At 40.1% G+C, this 25,027-nt stretch overlaps 2 protein-coding genes across 3 annotated transcripts; both read right to left on the bottom strand.

The window, feature by feature from the left end:
* Positions 1-10: 10 nt before the first annotated feature.
* Positions 11-18,647, bottom strand: limk2 (LIM domain kinase 2). 2 transcript variants are annotated; one of them, XM_087849125.1, is made up of 16 exons: positions 18,386-18,647; positions 18,043-18,133; positions 10,894-11,029; positions 7,387-7,496; positions 6,089-6,274; positions 5,710-5,815; positions 4,360-4,568; positions 4,067-4,253; positions 3,900-3,986; positions 3,475-3,606; positions 2,940-2,996; positions 2,594-2,659; positions 2,178-2,349; positions 2,031-2,086; positions 1,679-1,836; positions 11-1,305 (listed from the first exon to the last, which is right to left on the bottom strand). In XM_087849125.1, exons 1-16 carry the CDS (start codon positions 18,399-18,401, stop codon positions 1,092-1,094), a joined length of 1,983 nt encoding a protein of 660 aa, XP_087705251.1. In that variant the 5' UTR covers positions 18,402-18,647; the 3' UTR covers positions 11-1,091. The 2 variants fall into 2 exon arrangements, with proteins under 2 accessions (XP_087705251.1, XP_087705252.1); XM_087849126.1 differs by lacking the exon at positions 18,386-18,647 and having other exon boundaries at positions 18,043-18,203.
* Positions 18,648-22,382: 3,735 nt separating this feature from the next.
* LOC102782787 (uncharacterized) lies at positions 22,383-24,795 on the bottom strand. Its single transcript, XM_087849124.1, has 7 exons — positions 24,359-24,795; positions 23,725-23,820; positions 23,535-23,628; positions 23,333-23,444; positions 23,088-23,240; positions 22,843-22,970; positions 22,383-22,729 (listed from the first exon to the last, which is right to left on the bottom strand). Exons 5-7 carry the CDS (start codon positions 23,104-23,106, stop codon positions 22,526-22,528), a joined length of 351 nt encoding a protein of 116 aa, XP_087705250.1. The 5' UTR covers positions 23,107-23,240; positions 23,333-23,444; positions 23,535-23,628; positions 23,725-23,820; positions 24,359-24,795; the 3' UTR covers positions 22,383-22,525.
* Positions 24,796-25,027: the final 232 nt, after the last annotated feature.

Here is a 25,027-nt window from a genome sequence, read left to right as displayed (position 1 = left end):
AATGCAACTTTCAGAACTTTTATTTATGAAACACTACATTAATATAAATAATAGTGGTTACAGCTGGTTGTCAGTACCCTGAATGATAATAGCAAAAAAGGCCAAAATGTCATTCGCTGACGAAATGTCTAAAATATACAAATCTAGAAGTCCCGTTAAAAAAAAGAAGAAAAAACAAGACGTCAAATTAGTGCTACAATATGTACATACTTATATACAGTGGCAAAAATATCCAGTCCTGTACAAAGGCAGTTTTTTTCTTTTTCCAAACAGTCAGCTCTTGCATGATTATGTCTGACAATCATTAACAGTCCTAAACTGCAAAAGAGCTTTTGTCCCGTTTTTTCCCCCCCGACATGAATAAAACATCTGCACGGTGTTCGTTCAACATTTTGGTAAAATAATTAAAATAATTAAGCTAGAAAGTACACAGATCCATGATCAAAAATGAGATGAGTGATGCTTAGAATAAACATAATCTGAACATTTCTTTGCCATCATGTGTAAATTCTCAGCAGCAGCGGTGTGTTTGCTTTCTTTGCTGCCCAAGGTCACACCTGGGGTTTTTTTTTGTGTCCTGCCCTGTTTATTTGAACATGCCAATGAGCTAGACTGTCAAGGATCTTTGTTTTCTTTGCCGCTGAAGTGAAGTGACTCCTCTGTTGGGCAAGGACCGATCTGTGCATTCCACACACAGCAACAACAACTCCAGAGCCAAAAGAAACCCGACAGAAAATAAAACTGTTGTCACGTGGGAGCATAAAGTCCTCCGCCTTAGAAAGAAAGAGTCTTTCCCTCTGCCAGGGAGGACATTTTTCTTTTGTCTTTATACAGAGTGAACAATCTTCTTTGTAATGAGTGGCACAGGAGGAATTAGTAAACACTTGTAATTCTGAAATGTTTTTGCACTCTTTGCAGTTCACTGGTATTCACAGGGTTAAAGTCCCAAAAACACAGATTGATCCAGCTACCTCAGGTTATCCAGTTTTAATACGGCTCGGGTTCAATACAACTTTCCTCTTTTTACACATCCACAGTGCAGCAGGTCAGAGGTGTCACTAAAGTAAATACAGACAGTACAGGCAGAAGTCCTAGGTGCCATTGTCTGTCGTGCTCGAGCAATCTGGAGAGGCTGCCACTGGGGTTAACGACTGATCGGAGCTCTGGTTTGGAGAGCCGTCTTTAGGCCAATAAAGTCGACTCAGGCTCTGATGCAGTTCTTCCAGTTCGGCTGGCAGGGGGATTCCCAGCTCCTGATTGAGGGACAGAGCTGCAAACCAGTCCTCAAGCTTCTGAAAAGGTGGACTGAGGAATAAAAAAGGGGGAAAAGGAATGGTCAACAAGGGCACAGAGAGGGGTTTGAGGCTAAAACCAGACTGACAAGGTTGACAGAAAACATGAGGAAGCAATCTGGTAGCAGAGGCGTGTCCCTCAGCGATCAGGTTGAGATGGCATCTGAAAGGGTTTTTGTTTCACTCCTCCTCCTACAACCAGTTTCATTAAAAGGCATGATACCGTCTCGAGTGAAGGCAGATACAGTTCTCATATGGCCACATCTCTTGACTCTTTCAGGTTATTAAGAACTTTACCTTATCGGTCAGCAACTCTGCAGAACATTAACTTTTCATAACAAGTTAAATGAAATCTGTAATACATTAAAACAAAAGCTGTGGCTCACCGGTTGTCTGTTGTGAGGTCACAGCAGGCTACAGCCAATGGAAAGAAAGCTGGTGTGCAGTCTTCAGGGAGAAACTTCTCCACAAACTTGCCAACATTTAGGCCAAAGTCCAAAGTCCTGGGGAGGCACTCAGGGTCCGCGTAGACTTGTCCAATGATCTGAATCACAGTAAGGAGGATAAACAGTAGGCAATCAATTAAACAGATAGTGATGTGCATACAATGCTTTCACACACAAATACATTAGTGCTTACTTTGAAAGGCTTAATTGCATGCAAGGTCTGTCATCTAACCCCAAAATGTGCTCGTTAAGCCATTACTTTGAGTAAACCGAGTAAAAAGCAGCATCTTACCTCGCAGAGAACAATTCCAAAGGAGAAAATGTCCACCTTCTCATCGTAACGTTTACCTGAAATAACAGATAAATAAATGTAATTACAAAATGGGTACAAATTAAGCTCTCATTACTGTTTTTCCCCCCCTTTTTAATGTCCACTCACCATTTAGCATCTCTGGAGCCATCCAGTAAGGATTCCCCACAACGGTGTACCGCTTCTTTCGATCAATCCGTCTAAAGCGCTTCTTATTGGTAGGTTTTTCAGGTGGAGGTTTAACTTTCTCTTCTACTATGAGTCGGGACAGTCCGAAATCAGCAACGACTACAGTGTTGTCCTGTTGAATGATTACAAGCGAGGGTTTTACTTCTCTAGTGACCCAGGATAGGAGAGAACAGGGTTTATAATGCCAAGAAAGCCCAAATATGTTTAATGCTCTTTGGTCTTCTTTTGGAGTCAGTTTTAATGTATCTTAAAAAAAAAATAAAAGCTGCGTACAACCCAGCTTTTGCTCATTCTTGAAATAAAAACCATTCACACTTCATCATGTTTAATTGCTTCTAAGATGAAATGCCACCTACCAGTTTAACCAGACAGTTGTGAGAATTTAGGTCTCTGTGGATGATGCTCATTGAGTGGAGGTAGGCCTAAAAACAAAAAGGGGAAAGTCATGTCAAGTAAACACAGAAAATCCCAAGTAAATCCAAAAATAAATTATTCATTTGCTCAAATCTTCTAAACGCGGATTTCATCAGATCTTTGCAAGACGAATAAAAGGGTTGCACTTTGTCACAGCATGAGTTTGATCTACAGCTATGTTAAACATTTTGTTACACAGTAGCTTAATGGTTGTGGATGTGGATGTTTGAACACATACAGTCAGGTGACAGTAGCAGCTAGTAAGCTCTTTGCAGGAGGCCAACTCACCATGCCAGAAGCGATACCCTTTGCAAAGCTCACCCTCTGCTCCCATGGAAACGGGTCCTGTTAGTCAGGAAAAAGAAAAAGCAATGAGACAAACAGAAGCTCTCTCAGAGACCATAACAGCGTTAAATCTAATGATCTTACACCAAGTAGGAGACAGCTATGTTAAATGAAATTAGACCTTTATGAAATAAACTAAATCTAAAATAGTCCTCCCCCACATGCTTTAAGCCTCATTAGGGACAAAGCACCCTCATAGGCGTTGGCAGTAGGGGGGGAGGAGCGGAGCGCGACTGTTCCAAGTTTCACCTGAGAACACTTTCTATAACTTTTCTCACTCCACGTGCCGGTCAGTTGATACGCAACCCAGCCAATTATAGAGTCCAGAGCCCTGTATCAGTGCAGAGCTTACTCCAGGTCACCACCCTCCCTCCCCTCCCTACATAAGTCCTGCTTAAAAAAAAAAAAAAGCTCTCTCTTCGGCCACTGTTTTTATGCTTCACTATAGGTGAGGAGTGTTTCAGCTTTATAGACTCACCATGTCTCTGATGAAATCCTTCAGCGTGCCGCCCTCAATAAACTCAGTAATCAAATTGAGCCTTTTGTCTTTGTACAGCACGCCGATAAATTTCAGAACGTGGGGATGGTCAAGGCTTCGCATTACTTTGACCTGAAGATTAGATGTGTGACAGAAAAAAAAAAGAAAAAAGCTCCAGATTATTATAAGCAGATGATCCCAAATTGATTTACACGAGAGTCTGTGGGATAAAAAGCACTGAATAAAATACAAGTCAAGCTAATGCGTCTCCACAAGACACTGGCAACAACAACAAATACAAAGAGTTAACTACTGGGTCATGTGCCGTGCCTTTAGTGGTGTGTATTAATAAACAGCTCCATACAGAGACAGTGGACTCTGCTTTGTCTGTGACTAATCAGAGGCTCCTGCTGCAGATTACCAACCTCTTTAAGGAACGTTTTCTGGGTCTCCTCATCACACCGGATCAGCTCCTTCATCACCATCACCTCGCCTGTGGCTTTATGAGTCACCTGCGACAGAAGGAACACATGAATTACATGAAGTTCACAAAACTTGCTCGATGGCAGGAGTAAAAGAGTAAAGGACCCACCTTGATCGCCTGTCCAAAAAATCCTTTTCCTAAGATCTCTCCGTGTATGAGGTCACATGGCCGAAAAATGCGGTGAGAGCAGCTAGTGGAGGATCTCAAGGACTCCGAGCGCCCGATGTCTCGTGTAATAAATGGATGGTTTTTAGGAGAAGTTGGTCCCGGTGACTTGCATATACTGTTACTACGCCTGAAACACAACATAGCTCATTAATGATAACTCGCATCCCTGATCTCTTCTTCATTACAGACTCCAAAATGTGGAAGTTGCATGCTTTTTGGTTGTTGTAACATACCTTAAAGACCTCCTTTTCAGTGTGCCATCGTCAACCACATCTGTCCTCTCCAGCACCGTGTCAGATGGTGAGGACATGCGCATGCGGGAGGTGGCTGGGACTCCTAGCCCTGGTGATTCCAGCCTTAGCCGGTCCAAACGATGCCTGACTGGGTCATACTCTATTAGAAGGTGCAGCGTGTGACTGGTACGGTGAATAAGATCATCCACCTGGTTAGAAAAAAAAGATTATACATATATATATTTATATAACTAGGGTTAATGGATTTTCCACAATTACACTATTTGCAGGCTTTTTAACAACAAATCCCACAATTACTTCCTGTAAACTATCATCCTTCACCCTTAGGATGATTTGATGGCAATGTAATAAAACTTCCTAAACAACACTGCAAAAATAAATAAATACCAGTATAATTTATAACTATATTCAAAACTGATGCTTAAAAGCATCAGTCAAAGATCCCTGGTTCAACGTCAATTCTTTAAGTCTGGTATTTGCTTATCCAAATGACAACTGATGGTGAAATCTGAGGTGCAGTCATAGTTTTTTTACCGGCTCAGCCCTTTCCCTTAAGAAGCCTGTGTGACGCAAGTCCAGCGCTGTAGGTGGTAACACTCCCACCACATAAATTGCAGGACGTGTGACATGCATGCTGACAGCAGTGACCAAGTCACTGTGATCAGAGTGTCTAGATATGCTTACGTTTAAAGGGAACAACCATCCCAGTGTTGAGCACCATGTGCTTTGTTTGAGGAAGAAGGAAACTAAAAGCCCAGTTCATGCAATGTTATAATAGTGTCTCTGTTCACCCTTTGACACAGCAGAGTCTGACAGGTAAAGATGACCAGCTACTGAGTCAGGTACGAGTAAAGTAAGAAGCTAAATCAAGTTCTGTGAGTTAGTCTTCATTCAACAGCAGCAAACTATTCATAAGCTCATGATGATGTCAGTTACTTCATGTTGGGCAACAACATGAGTTTCCTTTTATTGTGTATTTCTTTTCATTAATGCATTCTTTTATTTGTCTGGTAAAATTCTGTTCTGATATTTTCGTTATCTTTAACATAACAAAAATATTAAAAAGGAACCAACCAGTCAAACACAAAAACGCTGAGATCGTGGGAATGAGCATATAAGTACAGTCATTACACACCTTTGTCTCCCAGCTTATGTAAAAACGATCAAGGAATGGGAAGAATGTCAAAAATCAAATACGCAACGATTGTATAACAACATTGCTATGCGAAAGTGCACTCAAGGAATTGCATTAACGATGAAACTAATCGGCTTTGGCTGAATGACTTCACTTATGACTCCATAAGTATCAGAGATAATATGTAAGCCCACCTCCTGCTCCATCAATGTCGCCACAGGAAGGCCATTGATCTCCAGAATCCTGTCTCCAACATGGATGGCATTTCGAACCTCTGGACTAATAAGCATTCCTCTGACCCTGAAAAACAGCAGCAGCATGAGTAAGTGAGGGCTATGAAATAAATGTGCTGGTTTAAAAACAGCCGGTCCTGTCTGCCTACCAGGACACCAGGACTCGAGAAACTCCCATATATTATTAATCTGTCAATAAGTACTTTTTTTTCAGTGGCTTATTTACACACACCTGCTATTTAGTCAACCTATAATCAACGTTACGTAAAGCATTACTCATGCTGTTCCCACAGAGCCTCGAGGACAGGCATGGAGTCAGACATCACGAGGTCCCACTTACTCTTTGACCTGAACACTCGCTGAGCCATTGACATCCCTCAGCACTGACACAGAGAGGCCTCTCTTCCCATTGGCTGCAGAAGGCATCGAGATGAGGGTCACCGTGTGGGGCAGGGAGTCCAGGACCGAGTCGTACGAGCGTTTTTCCAACATGGGTGTGAGAACCTCCTGCTTGTAGCACTTCCCGCTGTTCACACCAGGAGAATGCAGAAGCACATTTTATTAAAGTTTGGTTCAGAGGGCACAGAGTAACAGGAAGTCATGCAGCAGTGACCAACTAATCGTGAGCAAACATACTTGAGGGTGAACATTAACTTTTTAAGACATTCCTGGCATTGGCCAGTACAATTAAATGTAAGACGCTCTAGAAAAAGAGGGGACATGGATTTTTAATTAAAGGACTATAAAACTAAATCACAGCAGAAGAACCACATGAAATGTCCAGGGTTGAAAAACACATAAGATCAAGTTTAGTTTAGACCAACCAAGTGTTGGTAGTAAAATCTAATCTTTGCTCAACAGGTCTTTTTGCTTTATTATCAATATTGCACCAATTTAATATCAGTGCCATAGAGTTACAGAAACAAGCTTTGGTGTATTGGCTGCTTTATCCATTTTTGCGATAACTCGCTGGATATAAAAATTCAAACATTGCATTCTGGATACATTTTTAAGTCTTATATCATCATGTGAGACAGGCAGCTGACCAAAAAAAGGTACAGCATATGACTCCAAGCTGTGACTACTCCTGGATCAAAGCAATTTTCCAATATAGTCAAGTTTTAACACTCGTGAGTGTAGCTTATGGCTGTTAAATACAAGTTTAGAAATGGCACAATGATGAAACCGCATCAGGTATGAGTGAAGTTATGCTGTGGTTTTTCTTAGATTTATAGTGTACATATTATTTTATGTACACTAATTACCCATGTGTGATCAATAAAATACCCATTATCTATATCTATGTATCTGAGTGCTTAGAAATGCTGGGGAAATGATTGTTAATTAAAAAACTTAAAATACTCTAAACATGAAGGTAAAAATGTATCTGGCTTCACTAAATACTCTAAAGACACTATAAAAATAAAATCAGTTCACTCTGGTTGCGTTAGCTGGAAGCACCTGGCTAATTTTTCATGGGACGGCTGTCGGAGTGGTGTATAAATGAGTTTACAACCTTTACTTATAGACTATGAAAATCAGCCTACATACCAAGACATGTACGTTAAGGCCCTACAATTGGTGCTCTAAGCAGTTCTCAACAAACAGCTTTAAAGAAATCCAGTGCAGGTGACTTACCAATACAGTTTTGACCTCTCGACTAAAGCGTAGGTGTCCCGGTCTTCAATGACCACCTTGCAGCTCAAGCAAACAAAACACTCAGGATGGTACTTATGTTCTCCAGCCACCTGAAACCAGAAACAAACGGGCTAGTTCTCCATTCAGAAGTAACGCGACGAGCCTGCTGTCTTGTTCTGTTGTGCTTTGCTGGTGAGCTGTGAGCTGCGTGTTGTTTTCTGCCCTCCTCCCTCCCACCGTGAGCGGTGACATAGCCGTAACACCTGCTTCACTCTCAGCCTGTCTGGAATCTGCTATGACATCACCCTCAGTGGAGCTGACACACTCGTCTTACTGGCTTTCTCCCTTTCAATGGTCTGAAACTTTTAGCTACTTCTCACCGACACTGCCTGCGTATCCGTCATCGATTTCCCTTTCTGACATGCATGCAGGACTTCAGTTTCATCACACTGTTTTCATCCCTTTCATGCAAGATGAGATCATGTCTACCCTTTGCAAACAAGTAAAATGTTGATTTCAGGATTATTTATGTAATTAAATAGGCAATAGACAAAGTTTTGGTTTTAACTTGTGATGAAATACAAGTCGATTGCACAAAGACGCCTGGGCTTAAAGTGTTTGCCTAGCAATCTTGCACACATTGGACAGTTTTGTCTACAACCAGGTACAAAAATGAAGGCTTGATTGCGAAACCAAAACAGGAAGAGGATGGCGCTTTTGTTTTCCCGCTAGCTGAAATAGTGGATCTGGGAACAATGGGAGTAAGTGCTGAAACTGTACCCAACAAGAAAAACAGGAGGAGGAGGTGAGAAGGATAAAGTGAAAGCGATTGAAAGTTAATGGGGGGGATCAGTGAGACTTGAGAGGGTTTAAAGATTGCATTCACCTGGTATTGTTAGACCAGACCGCCAACTATCAAAACCTGCCCAATACAACCATGTGTTTCAGGCCCTGTCCACATGTGGATGGGTATTTTGTTTTATGCATTTTGGCCTTAAAAGGTCGTTGTGAATGGACTAAGTCACTGAAAAAGGAGAATTTAAAAAAAAATCTTCCAGGATAAAGATTTAGAGAAACTGATTTTCTGTGTTTACAAGTGGACAATAAAAGCAACCTCAGAACCGTGCACCTTTAACCCCTTTTTTCTGCCTGTGTGCCGTGATCTTATTTGTCACTTCTGATTGTTGAACATTTCTAGAAATTTAGGGTTATATCATCATCTCTTGTTTCGGCATGCTCCTGATGTGGCCTCTTTATGTGGACAGATTTTTCAAAACAGTGCTAGAATGGACGGGATTTTAGATTTCAATATTAATGCTTTCAAGCTGTGAGCAGAGCTTGGTAGCGGTGGGGGTACTCCTAGTGCTGGTCCCAAGCCCGGATAAATGGAGAGAGTTGCGTCAGGAATGGTATACGGCATAAAATGTTTGCCAGATCAAACATATCGGACCCTGCCAGGGCTTGGTTTAACTATGGATGTAATGAAGGCAGCCATGCAGAGGGTTGGTGTGACAGAGGAAGATAATCTGCTATGGTGACCTTTAAAGGGAGCACCAGCAGATTTTCTCACCGTTTTGGAATAGAAAAAAATAAATCAAAAGCTTTAATATTTGTTTGTCTTTGATGCAAACAAAAGTCCTAAAACTATGGATTAGTTATCTCAGCTATTTGCAATAAGCACGTGGGGAGTTGCTCAGTATTTTTCCCACATTATTGCCACAGCTCTGAGTCAGAAACTTCGTGCTGTGAAAGGATTCCCTGCTGCTGCAGAGAGATTAAAGTGATGTCAGCCAAATCATTGTGACATATCAGGAGTCTGTCAGTACCTCCCTGCCTTTAAGCCAGGAACAGAAAATCCACCAGTGACTAAGAGCAGCCACAAACCTGTCTGAGGCTCAGACAGCAGTGCGGAGCAGTAAAAACTTGGCAAAGCCAGATCAAAGTGAGGGACAATTAACGGTGACCCCGTTGTGGGCAGAAAAATATGACAGTGGAAAACAAAAGCGGGATTGCATAAACTGATCATAAACACGGTGCTCTGAATTCCAAAAACATCTCCAAAGAATCAATGAACTAACAATCAGCTGGACCAGGACAGAAACAATAGTGTTCTGGACTTGAATACTTAACAAGCAGCAGCGCTGCATGACCCTCCTCCGCTGATGGACCACAATGATTTTCTTTCTGGCTGAGAGGCTCCGGTGCCAGCTATGCCCTGCCAAAAACACTTGGCTTTGCTGGCTGATGAAGCAGAATGCCAGGACCAAATAGAGGACTCCATTATGTGTGTTGCTTGGTGGCAAAAAGAAAAACTTGAGCCCGGCTCCATGCTAGAAAAGTGACCCCATTTGTGGCCACCTCAGTTTTAGGTTTTTGATTTGTAGATATTTAAAAAAATCGATGCTGCCTGACATTTGGGTTAAATTTAGTGGATGTCAGTTTCTTTACTTTGATCAACTTGGCTTTTTATTTTTTATTAATTACATTTTCTCTTTGTGGAGAAACAAACCCCAAAAAGCAGGCGCCATTTGTTTTTTATACCATCAGTACGGATCATAATGTGAGTGGCAGAGTGTGGCATGCATTAATAGGGAACTGTGGAGAAGTTCTGCACTGAGAGGGAACATAATGGGGCCTCAAGGGGGGGAAAGTAATTCACAAGTAAAGTCTAGACCGCATTCTGCTAAGTCCAGCAGCAGCCCATGTGAAGTATCACTCATCTGTAAATGTAATAACTGCCACAAAAAAACACTGCCCCCTGCCTTTTAACGCACGTTAATCTAGAGCAGTAAGCAGAAACAGGAACAGAGCGTACTGACATGGTCTGTGGGCTTTCTGGCATTATTTAAGTAGGCAGGGAAAAGGTTGGCAACTGGTGTTATAAGATCATGGCAAGACAGACGCTGAAAGCCAGGCAATCACATGCAAACAGCAGTGGTCAAACAGTCTCGACCCAGTGTTGAAAGTCTCCAAAAGAAAAAACAAAACGTACCAGACGCGCAAAGAGCAAAAAAAACCCAAAAACGATCTGGCGGGTTGTAATTCTCATTCTACACCAGAGTATGGATAACTCTGTTATGTTCAAGTCTTTAACACAAGAGGGCTGAGTGCCAGGCCAAGTCAGCGTGTCATGTAAGCATTAAAAGAGAAGCCCAGCCAATGTTGTGTAAAAACTTCTATTGGATTTACAAGACACAACCCCCCCCCCCCCCCCCAAAAAAAAACATGCAACCTGATCGCACCTTTAATTGCATCCTGACTGCCTGAGATGTGCATCTATTTCACATACCACACCCGAGCTTACATGTGCTGTCTCAGCCAAAAGCAACTAACAATGTTATCTAAATGTTTTTACAGGCCATAGAGTGCTTGGAGATGTAAAATTAGTGGAGTCTGGGCTGATTAGGTGTTGGCTCAGATTCCAGTGTCTTTGAGCGACAGCTTAAAAAAAGAAAAACAAAAGACCCTCCATACAATGGAGTAAAAGAATGAAAGCAGCAGACTTGCCATCGCAGGTCCAGTCATGAGCAGAGAGCAACCATGACAGAGCTCTCCAAACTTTTCCCAGTAGTGATTGCGACAGTACAGCTTGCCGTCCTTCTCATAGTACCAGTTAGTCAGGTGGTCACAGCACACAGAACATCTAAGGAGACAGAAAAAAAACCAACACTCAGGGTTACAGAGGCAGAACAAAAGATTTCAGAATGGATTTTGAAATGTGAAGCAGATGTCTATGATGACATGAAGGCGCTCAGAGTCTCAAAAGCCTGTTTGACTGCATGGATGTACAACACATGTGAGACACAGCAGGGGAAAAGCCAGCCAAAGATGCTGATAGAGAATACTGACTGTGCACAAAAGCAGCCAAGCATTTACATAATAAAGACCCAGATTTTCCAATATTTCAAATGTTTCTTATCTTAACTTCAGCATCTGCAATATCTCTGAAAAAAGTGTGTTTTTCGAACAGTTTCTCGTGCACAATGTAGAAAACAAACCTAAAAAAACAAATCCAAACTGCCCTAAATTCTCATCCAGTAAACCACCTGTGAGGTCAGGGCAGCCACACATACCTAGGGGTGCAACGTGGCCAGTCAGCCAGTGAAATCTGCCCCCTCAATGATGCTGCTGACTTTAAAATCTTTACTCTGTGGTGATAACGCCATGTGGACTGTCACTAATGGACAGTTTCTTGCAAAAATATTGACGTTTTTAAATCAGAAGTTTAATCAGTTGCAAACGTGCTACAAGTGACTTTGATGTCTACAAGTTAAAAATGAATCAAAAATAAGCAAACACGGATAAATAAAATCAGTTTTGCTTGTTAATCTAGCAGTTTTTAAAATTTCAAGAAACATAAAGAATGAAAACTTTGGACTTTTGTTTGTACGTGCTGCGTCATAGATGTTGGTAACCTGCGAAACGTCCATTAACTCTGTTGCACTTGGCAGACCCTCCTCACTCTGCCTTTGTAATCAAGGGTCAACGTCTGGAACTGAAAAATTCAGCGAATGCAGAAGTAGCAAAAACTGCAACTCCTCAAGTAGCCAAAAAGGGTGACAAAAACTTCACAGCTTTGAAAATCATATTAGGGGCTGAATTTTCTATAACTCATCCATGGATATAATTCAGTTATCTGTTATCAGCATCATCTAGACCTTCGAAATCAGAATCAGAATATTTTATTAATACCTGAGGAAATAATGTGGTCATTGGACTGAACCTCTTCATTATGTGTGTGCGCTATAGGAGCTTTTTAAATGGATTATCTGACTAATGATATGGCTTGCTGTGTGCTCGCTGGCTCATTCTAGAAGCTTGTGCTCCTGCTTGGTGAGTAAGATTACATTAATCCACTGCTTAGAACTAATAAGCTGATAGGTGTGTCTGTGTTGCACCCACACAATTTATAAATGCAGCATGTGAACCACGTTTGCTGAATCGCACTCCACCCTTCAACTGTATAAAGGTAACAGCTGGCTTAAAAAACAAACAAAAACATGGCTACAGCTTAGCTTCAAAATGTGGAGTCCAAAAACGAAGGGTGACACCACAGTGCCATATCCGTGTTTTATACCATTTATACTTGATGATGTACCAAAAAATATTAATGAATCTCAGTGTAATTTTTGATTAATCAATGAATGTCTCAAGAATATGGAACTTTTTTTCCCCAAAAACTGTCTTTAAAATAAAATAAACGAGTAAAAGCATCACATGAGAAAAGCTGTAACAAAAATTCTGATCGCTTTGCCAATTGTCAATTCCACACATATAACATGCCTTGTTTTACAAGGTGTACAACAGTACAAATACCTTGTAGCTGAAATGCCCTGGGGCTTGCACTGTTAGAGAGGCAGGGATCACAAAAGTAACTAACTAAATAAAAATGCTCCACTTTTGAAGAAGCAGATGTTGGATTTGGGAGAACTTTTCTTACTTGAAGACTGCGCAGTGCCTGTATAGCTGCCAAGTCCTTATTCAGTGCTTAATGGGATTCAGGATCACCACAACCTATAAGCAGACTCAAGATAAGACTCTACGGAGGCAAAGTCCTCAAATTATCCAGTTGGGCTATAATACAGCTTTTGATTACAGTTCATTTTCTTAGGTAGGTCATATTAAATACTAACAAGTCATGCCGTTAGCCACAGTAGCTCAGAAACCCATCCTGGGGTTTAGGATTTCTGAGTGTCTCTCATTGTACTTCTCTTCCTTCAACAGTCTAACACAGCGTGATAGTAAAAGCTGGCACTACTATTAAAAATAGTGCCGACTGCTGCTGCTGTTAAATGACTAGCTGCTAATTGAAACTGATATTTGGCAGAGGTAAGAGGACGTTAATGCCTGAGACTGAGACAAAATGTTCAGAGTGAAGAATGCTGAAGTTACCAGCAGACTGGGAAGCACCTGCAGGCACTGAGCGCTCCTTGAACAAGCTGCACTGGTTATGCAAAAATGATGGCAGCAGATTTAACTGCCAGGGCCCGAACCAGGATGAGAGATCGGATTGCTGAAGCCTCTGGAGCCACTTTTGCCACAAATGATCCCTCAAGCTTTTCCCCCCCTCTCCACCTTGGTTACACATTCATCTGAAGAAGAATCCTGATGTCTTGGTGATGACAAGTAGACAAATGAGTCACAGTGAAAAAGAGACGTCAGGACAGTCGACTATTTGCACTTGAACGGGAAAGAAAAAGCTGTTCACTGCATTGATTTCTCTCAAACTTATGCACAAAACTAACAGCAGACGTGAGACAATATACTGGCTGCGTAGAGGAACGGCTATAATATTAAACAGTCAACTACTTTCAGTTTAGAGTGGTTCCCAGCATGATTATTTTGCCAGTTAGGTGAAAAGCATCAGATTCTCGATGAAGACAAAAACATTATTTTAAATGCTTATCGTACGCATTTTTATTCTTTTGGTGCTGGCTCCAGTCTTCAGCTGAGACCCGCGTATCACGTTGTTCTCTCCACTGTAGGTATAGTTCATGCAGGATTATTGACTTTGGCACAGACTCCAGATATTTCAGAGTTTTCTGGCATTACTTAAGAAGGAGCTGTCCTTTGGAGGAAAGACCACATGTTTGTGTCTGTGCTGCAGAGAGAAAAGTGGAGAATGAGGGAACAGCTGGCTCTGAGGCAGAGAGGACGTGACATGAAACAGATCCATATTTGTGTCAGGAAACAAACCTTTTTCCTCTGACATGAAAGAAAAGGACACAAGATACAGCCCGGTGTATCACACTGTGCTGTGATGAGGAGTAACAGAGCAGAACAATTATCCTGATGTCAAGACTGCATGAGTAACGCTTGCTAAGCTGCTGTGGTCACAACTGCACTAGAAGGCCAAACATCTGATGTCTGGGTGTGACGCAATATTACACAAATTTGGCATTTTCATTAAATGATTAATAACGTTATCAAACATCATTAGGAGTGGGAGAAAATACAGATGCTGCATTATATTATTATTGACTCGTTTCTGCTGCAATGCAATTACAGTGCCAACTTTTAATATTTTGCCCGGTCTTAATGAGTCTCAGTTTCTGCCGCAGCATTCGGGTGGTAGTCTGACACGAGGTTATTACAGTTAACTAAAACAAAACTAAAAACTTATACTAGAAGTGAAAAACGTATTAGTTAACTTAATTTTTTTTTTTAAATATTCGGAAATGATTTTGTGAACTTGGAAAACTCACAAATTTTTTTTTTTTTTTTTTTAGAATTTGTTGCTTTGGTAAAAATGTTATTACTAGCTGCCTGATGGAGTCAGGCGTCTTCAGCTTTAAAAAGGTTGTGCGCTTTTCTTTTAGTACCTGTTCAGATTTCCCAAAAGGTTGCCCCTGACATATTACAATATACAACACACACAATAAAAATTATAAATTTCTTATTCTAAAATAATAAAAAAAAAGAAAGTAAAAGTAAAGCTTTTTCCCGTGAAATAACGCACCATAATCACAAAGCTGAAATCATCTCAAACTGGTCTCTTAAACATCACAATGAGTTCATTGTACTCAAATGGCCTCCACAATTTCCAGATCTCACCCTGATAGAGCACCCTTGGGATGTGGTGGAACGGGAGAGTCACATCATGGATGTGCAGCTGAGAAATCTGCAGCAACAGCGTGATGCTATCACATCAGTGTGGATGATAATCTCCGAAGAATTTTCCAGGACCTTGATGAATCTATGCCATGAAGACTTAACTCAGTTATGAACACAAAAGCAGGTCCAACCTATTACTGACAAGATGTACCTAATAAAGTGACTAAGTTAAAAATAAATAAATGAATACAGGCCACTATACACATTTGATTGTTGTAGCACCCAGACATTGCCATCAGCCTGAAACATTCAGTATTTGTCAAACTGTAGCACACAGACAAGTAATGTCAGCACAGCACCAACAACGGCTGGAGGTATCAACACTCTCAATGTCCCTTCAATAGATACAATAGTTACAAATAAGAAAAAAAAAGGTAAAAAAAAATACTGAATGTACAACATACTGAGTGTCTAGGTGGAGGAGAGAAAACAAACATACAAAGAAATAGTAAAAAAAAAAAACAAACAAAAAAAACTTGTTCTGAACAAAAAGCATTCATATACAAAATTGTATTGTACACTTTGTTCCTTTTACCATCTACATTAAGTAACGCAAGTGTGCTTATAAAAACACCTAAATTCCTCGTATACATGGTGCTGAATGGGCGTGTGCACTTAACTCAGGTGGTTACAGTCACGTTGGCTGCACAAACACTACACAGTAAACATTTCTTGTTTCCTTAAATATGCATTGCCTTTGGAGTCCTTTGTTAAAGTGTGGCAGTAATGATAGAAATAGACACTGAGATGATCTTTTACATGTGGCCTTGAAAGCCTGACAAAGGCGTATTTCACTGCGTGCAATGGCATCAGCACCAACAAGTTCACCACAGCTCCTTTAAGTCCTCAAAGTTGTGAAATTGGGCCTCCATCAGACCCGTTTATCCTGGACACACCCCACAACTGCTCGACTGGACTCAGATATGGAGAATTTGGAGGCCAAGTCACCTTCAACTTTTATTATGCCAATAGAGGACACAGCCATCAGGAGAAGTACTTGCAATGCTGCTTGTACCTAAGTAACCTCCACAAGAAGGACATAAGACTTTCCACATTTTCCAAAGCATCCTCTACAGCCTCCACTGGCTGGCCTGCTTCCAACAGCGCATCCAGATGCAATGTCTTCACAGGTAGGCTAAATGAGGCGCAAACATCCACTCATCCACATCTTCTAAATAATGCTCGTGTGCACCCGGTGCTCTGTAAAGGTGTACATAAGCAGCAGGCTTTTTGGGGGGTTGTTTTCCTTGAAAGCAAAACAATTATTGACAATTATTGAATTTCACTGAATTTGAAGTCTATAATGCACATGTAAGTACGAGGCGACACCAAAATGTAAATGAAGGTATAAAAGAAAAATAGTAGCGTTGTACAAATCTAGCTGTGGCTTCTATTTTTGGTTACACAACTCTCCCCAGTATGGGAAAGACTATTTTTAACCATAGAAAAAATGCAATAAGATCTGCAGTTATGCAGGTGGAAAGCAGTGAACAAGATAGGAAATAGTTTTGTCTAAAAAAAACCAACAAAAAACCGCCAACAACACAAAGGCTTCTGTAGTGTTTGAGACAGAGAGCTCACATCTCTGATTCGCCGTCTAGGAATGCAGAACGCTGCAGAGCTGAACGTGCCATTACCTATAGGCCTGAATAACACTGCCAGGTTTACTGGAACAAGAGTGACGCCGCCTCACAAGAATGTTACAAAAGGTGGAGGTATACGGAGGGCAGAGGGGCAGCATGTTGACAATAGAGAATGGGAACACCACAGGGTATCACATCTGCAAGGACATTTTTATTTTTGTTTGCTTAACGAGTTATGTCTCGCAAAGAATGTGAGCGACGATGGCATCAGCTTACAATGGTGCTTAGAAAAAAAAAAAAAAAAGAAACAAACACCCAAGCAAAAATATTTCATATATGCAGAAACTTTAAAGAAGGGAAGTTATTAGACAAAGAAATAACCAGGAATTCCAAAAATGTGAAAAGGTATAAAAGAACAAAGGGAGGGAGAGCATCAAGGGTGAGTAACGCAGCTGCGTCAGGAACCTTGCTGCTGAGATAAATAGGCTTTGTGTGTTATTGAGAAGTGTGTGCTTTAAAAGAGTGAAATCAAAGGTCGTGCAAGGACACTGCCACATACATACTGGATTAAGAGTCTCTTTTTTTCAGCTGTAAGATTCAGTCAACCTAGAAAATATTAAATGCGTTCTATTTTTAGTGCCAGAGGAACCCTGATCCACTCCCAAACACCAAACACATTTTTGGGTGTACTTGTGTGTGTTAGGTGCGCCTTCTCAGTCAGAGATAGAGAGACGGGAAAAAAACATTTACTAATGAGCAATATCTCACAGATTCAGGCAGCCAGCTTTTGCTGATCAGTTTTATAATGGTAGTTAAATACGACCCAGCAAATGCAACTGTGATCCCGCAGTAAGCTGAAATACCGCATGTCATTCCTGTTAAACAACCTGAGCTTCCTTATTTAACAAGGGGGGAAAAAACAACAACCTTCAACTGATCTCCATGGGGAAAACCCTCTGTGTGTTATATAATATTGGCATGTGCAGTATGTTGGCATCAAACTGCAGGTTTACTGCTGCACACAAAAATATGGTCAGTGACCTGTATGAACCACAGAGCTCACATCATCTCCACAGCGGCAATCATTAAGCTTAAGAGCAGAAGGGGCAAAGTTCTCCTGGGGAGGAGATCTGTCAGCTGGGACTGCCGAATGACATTCTACATAGTACATTTTGTGCACAAAAACAATGGAGAACAGTTGAAAACAGACACGAGTCTGTGTTTAGGCGACAGAACAGAAAATTCTGGGATTATACACAGGTCCATTTGTAAGTACATCCAAACAGAGTAAACTACAAACACACACACAAAATCAATCACACAAACAACTGTCTGTGTCAGCGCGAGCTAACACCTCCTTCTTATACACAAACAGTCTCCAATCATCGGAGTATGAGTGACAAAACTGTGCTCATGACAGTAATGAGGGTCCTTAAAATCAGGATCTGCAGCCACTTACTTGAAGCAGGCGTTGTGCCAAGTGTCCTGGAGGACTTTCATTTGAAACGAGTCTTGAATCTTTCCTCTACAGCCCACACAGTAACACTTATCTGCAAAGAAAGAAACGAGCCTCGCCTGTAAATAGGTGTAGCGCACAAACCTCATGTGAAAATTGCAATACTGGTTTAACTGGGATCTGGACAAACAATCGCGCCGCTGCGCTCGGTCTCCAAAAAGCCCAGTTTTAAAAGGTAAAAACATTGCGTGAGCTGAGCGCTTCAGACAGAGAGATGGTGCTCTTTTACATCACTGCAATGTAGCATCACTTCAGTGTAAAGGTACAGTATGAAATACCACTTTACCTCCTGGTTCCTCCATCTACTCCGCGAGAGTGTCGTCGATATTCAGGTCCCTTTTTGTTTTTTCACTAACTCCTCATACTGAAGAGGAGAGCTGTCATGAGCCGCTTCACGCTTTCGTTCTTCCCCGTCCGAGATTCCCACCTCTAAATACAGCAGGAAGAAAACACAAACGCCTTTTAATCCTCCACAGAGAGAGAGAGAGAGAAAGCAGTGAGCTGAGACCTCCTGGACGGAGCTGTTCTCTCGCCGCTGGCAGGACGACTGACGTAATGCAGTGCTCACATTCCTGTACGGAGAGCGGAAAGGCCAAACCTCCGCACCTGGAAGAAGGAGAAAACTGAGATTTGGCCCCAAACGCGAAAGGAAAAACAGTGGCGCCATCTACTGCCAATATCCCCGCACTACACAACGATTTGCTATGTGGTTGCTAGGCTTTTGTGGATAGAAATGAAACGTTATTGTATGTTATTGTCGCGACATAAAAACGATGGGATGCTTTCAAAGTGTTGACGTCATAATATATTAAGGATAATATAATCATCAGATCTTATTGCATTCTTAAAGCAATAGAGTAAGTACAGTACAATAAGACGCAAGACAAGTGTCTTTCCTGAAGTTCTACAGTTGTATCAAAGGAAATCTGTTTTAAAATTTAATTTAATTCTTTTAAAATTTTATGAAAGATAAATGACTGCTATATCATCAGTAATGGTTTGCTTTACAATTTGTGTTTTGCACTTTTCCTATTTAAATGCAAAACACAGGATTAACTGTAGGAACAAGTCAGCCTTTAAAGTGCTTCTAAACTGTTTTATTTCTGTTATATAGTCAAGGCTCACTGATAATACTGGGCTGGGCAAAACAATAATTTCACTGCAGCATCTGAAATCAGTAGGCATCATCTCTTTAAAACCATTTCCACACAGGCAGAATAGCAATGAATGTTATTTACTGAAAGGGTATTAGACCTAATGAGAAGATTTAATCACACATTAAACTGGCAAAGTGCACGTGTTGTTTCTTTGCTTTTCTCTGCTCCATGCAGAATAATATTTCTTTTATAAAGGGTGTGTTCAAGCGTTTTTTTTTACAATAACATGATTCATGACTCATAGTTGACCTTTAGGCGATTGAATTTAAATAGTTAGTTTTCCTTTAAATCACATATGAGCTTTAGTTTCAAAGCATTCAACACAAATGCTGGTATGTACTAAGATTTTAAAAAAATTATACAGTTTTGTTTATTGAAAAAAAATTGTGGCTTATTCACTGTAACATCTGTCAGTATTAGTACAGTGCTGTGAAATCTCATGCCGCACCTCATTTCATTATGTCTTGCTTGGAAAATGGGGAATAGGTGTAGTGTTTATTGAAACATGGGCAAATATATATGGAAATATAAGCAAAAAACAGTTTGCGCAGTTCAACAAGATTGATGTCCACATTTATTCTTCAGCACAGCCTGGCCTCTGTCAGCCAAGCTTTCTTGTTATTTTTTAAGTAAGTCTTCAGAAATAGCCATTGTACAGTACAGTCACATTGATTGTTTCTGCTTGTTTATTTGTTTTTGTTATGTTATTTTAACATGTTCAAAATAAAGCCACAAACACTGGGAAAACTGTAGAACTGTGTCTTCAATCTTCAGTTTACGTAAAAGGGCCAATATACAGGCAGGAACACGAACGCGTCATGAGTTCCTCAGTTTCACTGACTGTGGCTGAAACATTAATTTCCTGTTTTGCAGCGTGGGACATGGTTCAATATTTGTGTGGCATATTAATGAAAATGGGGCTATTGTTAACAGTGCATTAAAGTAATGGAGAAAAAATGAGATAAGGTAGAATAAACTGAGAGTGGAGAGTTTAATGTAGCCAGGACGATATTCACGATAAGCTTATTATTAAGTCTTTGGCTCTTGATTTTAGAATGCAGCTGCGTGAAAGCCCATTCATTGTTATTTAAACAAGGTAAACATTATATTTGGCAGTATTTGTTGTTACACTGTAATAGTCATGATGGACCTTACAATGAAGCTCCCATACACATCCTGACACAACACTATTATTAAGCCACTTCTGTTTGGGGTACCCTGTTCTAAGAGTCACCGCAGTTCTACCTTCTACCTTCCTGACTTGTATCAGTGGCTGGGTTAGTTCTCATTCAGAGAGACTTATTGCCAGCTTGTGAACTAGGTTTGTTGCTATGGACTGAAGTAAATTTCTGTTGGTTCATTAAAAAGTGGTCAGCAGAGGGCGGTAATTAAAAAGCAGATGTTCTTGTATTGAAAAATAAGAGCAAGCTACACTTCAGGTCTTCCTTCTGTGTGTGTTGGTTCTGTAACAAGAAACAAATGACATAATAAACTAGGTTTACATCTGCTGTGTAAACATGCAATATAACATATTTAGACACAAATTTCTCTTTTTGCCAGTGAACTTAAACATAATGCAGAGGCAAGTTTTAATTCATGGCTGTATTTTCAGACTCAAGATATGAAAGACCTTGCCTTCATATCTTGGGCTGCTCTTCACCAGAAAAGTGAAAACGTGAAGGAAAGAGAAAACACGATCGGATCAAGTGTCATCCTCTTCCTCCACACCTCAAGCCTCATCTCCTGCACTGAAGTCAGGGCTCTGACCCATGAAAATGTGCACGAACATTATAATTTTTTCCTAATTGATTTCTTCTCATTTATTTACTCCTTTCACAAAGCTTTGCAGTCTACTAACAGCCGAGGAAAACAGGGGACTGACAGCTTACATTCACCACAGATAGCCATCAAAAATTATGTATTTGAATTGTGAGGGTTAAGAAAACAGAACAGCTGACTGCAGTCTGCAATCTACTGAAATCTAGTGATGACATTTTTTACACTGCAACTTTAAAAACAAATAACCCAAACACAACAAGGAGGCCTCTATATAATGTGTGGTGCTACGCGGTAGTTCTTGCCTGCTGTCCATCAAAACAATGCAACAAAAAAGCAATGCAACGCCTAAACTGTGCAAATTATATGAACTTGCTCTAATGTCAAAATTTACAAGCTAATAAACAGGAACGAAACCATCTGATGAAGCCATTCTAACCAACTGACATGTTGCAAAGTTGGAAAAAGCTAGGTTGTCAGAAACACAATATAAGCAGTTAAGCACGTGGAAAGCAAGCCTTGGATTTGCTTACTGGTTACCAACATGCATGCTTGCATACATGCACACACACGCATACACATACAAAAGCACACCGTCATCTTTGAGGAATAAATCAGTGCTACAGTCCTTCAATGCTCTCTTTCCACTCCCTTTTCCCAACAACCACCGACAGTCTCCTCGTGCAACCAGGGAGCGTTCTGATTGGCTGCTACTTGACCGCTAAATTAGTCTTCGGGTCAGGTATAGAAGGATGCGGTTCAACCAGCTTGTGGCACACGTTTACGGAACATAAACCCTATAGAACAGAGTAGAATAGTGTATTTGCTTTTAAGCAATAAAACTCTGCACACACTCATCCAATATAGATTTTGTAAAAAGAGCAGTAAGGACCATAAATAAAACCACTTTAAATGAACCTTCAGTTCAACTTTGTACACAGTAAAAAACCAAGTGTCAATTTTACACTTACAGAGTTGATTTTAACTCTGCTTCAGATAACATTTGGTCCCACTCAAAATTAGAGTTAAATTTACTCTATGGCCAGTGTTAACTTTCCAGTGTTAATTGTACACAATTTAGTGTCAAAATTAACAACAAAATGTGTAAAAATATTTAACACTGAGGGTTATTCACACTGTTCTGAGTAATTTGATTACACTTTATAGAGCTATTTTTACTCCAAATTTAGTTTAATAATAACACTCTGATGTGTAATAATATATCATTTTTATTTCTCCTGTAGTGTGATTTTTTCATATTCATCTTATGATGCTATATTACTAAATAACTGTGATCTATCCTACATTATGGAAATAACAACAAATATACAGGTTAAAGTAACAGCATTTATTATGTTTCTCATTTCAGTGTCATTTAATTAACGTAACAAACCTTTACAATTCACAGTTCTATGATGCTCAGTAGAGAAAGCAATATGACATTTCCCCAATGTCGTAGTTGTTTGCAGAAAAGTAAAAAAGTTGGTCAGGGATTAACTGTATGATGTACCAAAGACATAATGGGCCCTAAAGAGTTCATCAAGGGCTCCTACTGAACCTGTAGCTTTACATGGAAGTGCATGCTTCTCAATCACAATGAAGGTGTGAATGCTGCTTCTTGTGGATCCCTGAGTAAGAAGGTAGGGCTGACTGCTTTGGGTGATGTTGTCTAGATGATGCTGTACACTGGTTCCAGCCTACAACAACACATTAAACAACAGTATTAAGTGACTATCCTCTGACAGTAGATTAGCTCAACTCACTGTCTATGAAAATAGAGGTGATGGAAAGTATATTTTAAACAACATACCTTTGGGAATTTGATGAGGTTATTGACAGCTTGAGATGCAGACATCTTTCCTGGTCTCTTTCGCCCTTGTGCAGATGGTGGTAGCAGATGTAGCAGCAGCAAGATAGTAGACAAGTCACTGTCCCAGCCTACAGATGAATAAACAAAGAATTATTCCAAAAATACATTGAATTGACAGAATTACCTATATAACCAACAATGGCAAATAAAAACAGTCACAATCATACCATTCTCAACTTCAGTACCTGACTCAGCATTGCACATTAACTCCAAGAGCTCTGAGGTGGGGACAAGTCCATGACTTTCCTTTACAACCTTTGCTTTGAGATTGATGGCCACCTCTCCAAGAATTTGCTCGCAGTGACCTCACAAAACAGGAGTCGGAAATCTTGTTCTATCTGTAATGCAAAAATACAGAACATAGAGAGGTGTTTGATTGAATCCTGCCTATAAATTACATCAGTATCATTTAAATGATAAGTGAACTTACTTTTGGGAGATTTGCAAACTGAGACGCTTCTTTCCTCCACAGCTTTTCTTTGAATGGTCTTCAACCGCCATGCAATGTATCCTGAACCGCTCTCTGGATCGTAGTAATGTTTCTATGTAATTAAATAAACGAAGAAGGACTATGCTATCAACATTTCTGAGGGCAATTATGTATTTAATGTTGAAAAGTTTCCCTTACTTACATATCCATGTTGTGAATATGGGTCTTCCAGATATGGAGACAGAGCAACAATGCCCTGCGCATACATCACTCTTACACTTTTAGGGGGAGATGTCCTAATGTATAAATTCAATAATTGGCATTAAACATCACAATTAAAAATAATACAATGTTAAAAATGTTTCTTTATATCTTACATATTTGATTCTTACCCATGTTATTCTGTCATCTCAGCGTCAAGTATGTTTCTCATCCGTCTTCTGGTTGCATCTCTCAGAGATTTGGTTTTTCCATACTCTGAAAACTTTCTATAAAATAGAAACATTACTTAATATTACTTAACATGTCATTAACATTGCTATCAGTTAATTTACACAAAATACATATTTCTTACTAAATAATGAGCAAAACCCTAAAGTAGTGTATGCCTTTGGCATTTGCTTAAAATAATATAAACAAGTAAAGTTAACTTTATGGTAATGTTACCCACTTTTTCTGAAAGTACGTTTGCTTATGTAAGCTAATTAGCAATTATTAGCTTACTGATAAACGGTAATTTAGTTGTTCAAACTGTGCGATTTGACATGTGACAATGATATTATTTAGACAGCATTTAGAAGAAATACATAGTTAAAATGTTTTAGGTTCATATTAACGCAGTGAGAAGATAACGAACATCTGAACTTTTAGCAACTGCTAGCATGTAGCTACTGGAATGTCATTAAACCTATGGGTAAATGCTGCTAACTTGTCCTCACTCGACATCAGTGAAACTATAAAGAGCTATTTAGTTTTAAAATACCTTTTAAACAATGTTACCAGTATGGGAATGTTAACTTAACTTACCTGACTGTGGCAGCTCTTCGGAGATAATTCCATGCGCATTAGAGCTCTGAGGCCACACACGCCTGTGGACTGGTAATAATCAACACTGTGTGGAGTTAAGTCTTCACTGTGTGACTAAGAAACTTTACACTGACTTTTAACTCTGATGTTAGAGCTGGTTTACTCCTCATAGAGTTGTAAATACTCGATCTAGGTTAAAATAGGTTTACTCTGAAATATTGACACTCCATTTTTTACTGTGTATTGGCTAGAGTAATCCCTCTTTATGAGTTTTCCCATATGCCAGTAAAGGAAACTGGTCTACATGGTAAATATTACACCGAATAAAGCCAGTGATCTATTCATACGATTCAAACTCGCGTCAAGCCAGTAAAGCGGAGCGGGAGCAGGAATAGAGTTAACGGGTTCCTTTCAAAATAAAAGAGGGATGCGAGACGATCTACCACTGTCTGGGCTAGTGTACTCCACGTGGGTGGCAGCTTGTTCTTTTTTCCCTGTTTAAAATTTTCTCCTCATTTGATGTGGAATATTTTGAATCACATTCATATTTATTTTGTGCTGAAACCAGCCAGAAGACTTAGTTAATGGTTCTTTTTATGTGTCTGTCGGGTGGGATTCTGGACCTTTATTTTGGAAAGAAAGGGAACGGGCCAATCCAAAACACCCACA

Source organism: Neolamprologus brichardi, chromosome 12 (genome assembly GCF_056152115.1).
Source record: "Neolamprologus brichardi isolate AB-2024 chromosome 12, ASM5615211v1, whole genome shotgun sequence".
In the NCBI taxonomy this organism is placed as follows: domain Eukaryota; kingdom Metazoa; phylum Chordata; class Actinopteri; order Cichliformes; family Cichlidae; genus Neolamprologus; species Neolamprologus brichardi.
This window is presented reverse-complemented; position numbering and strand designations above follow the sequence as displayed.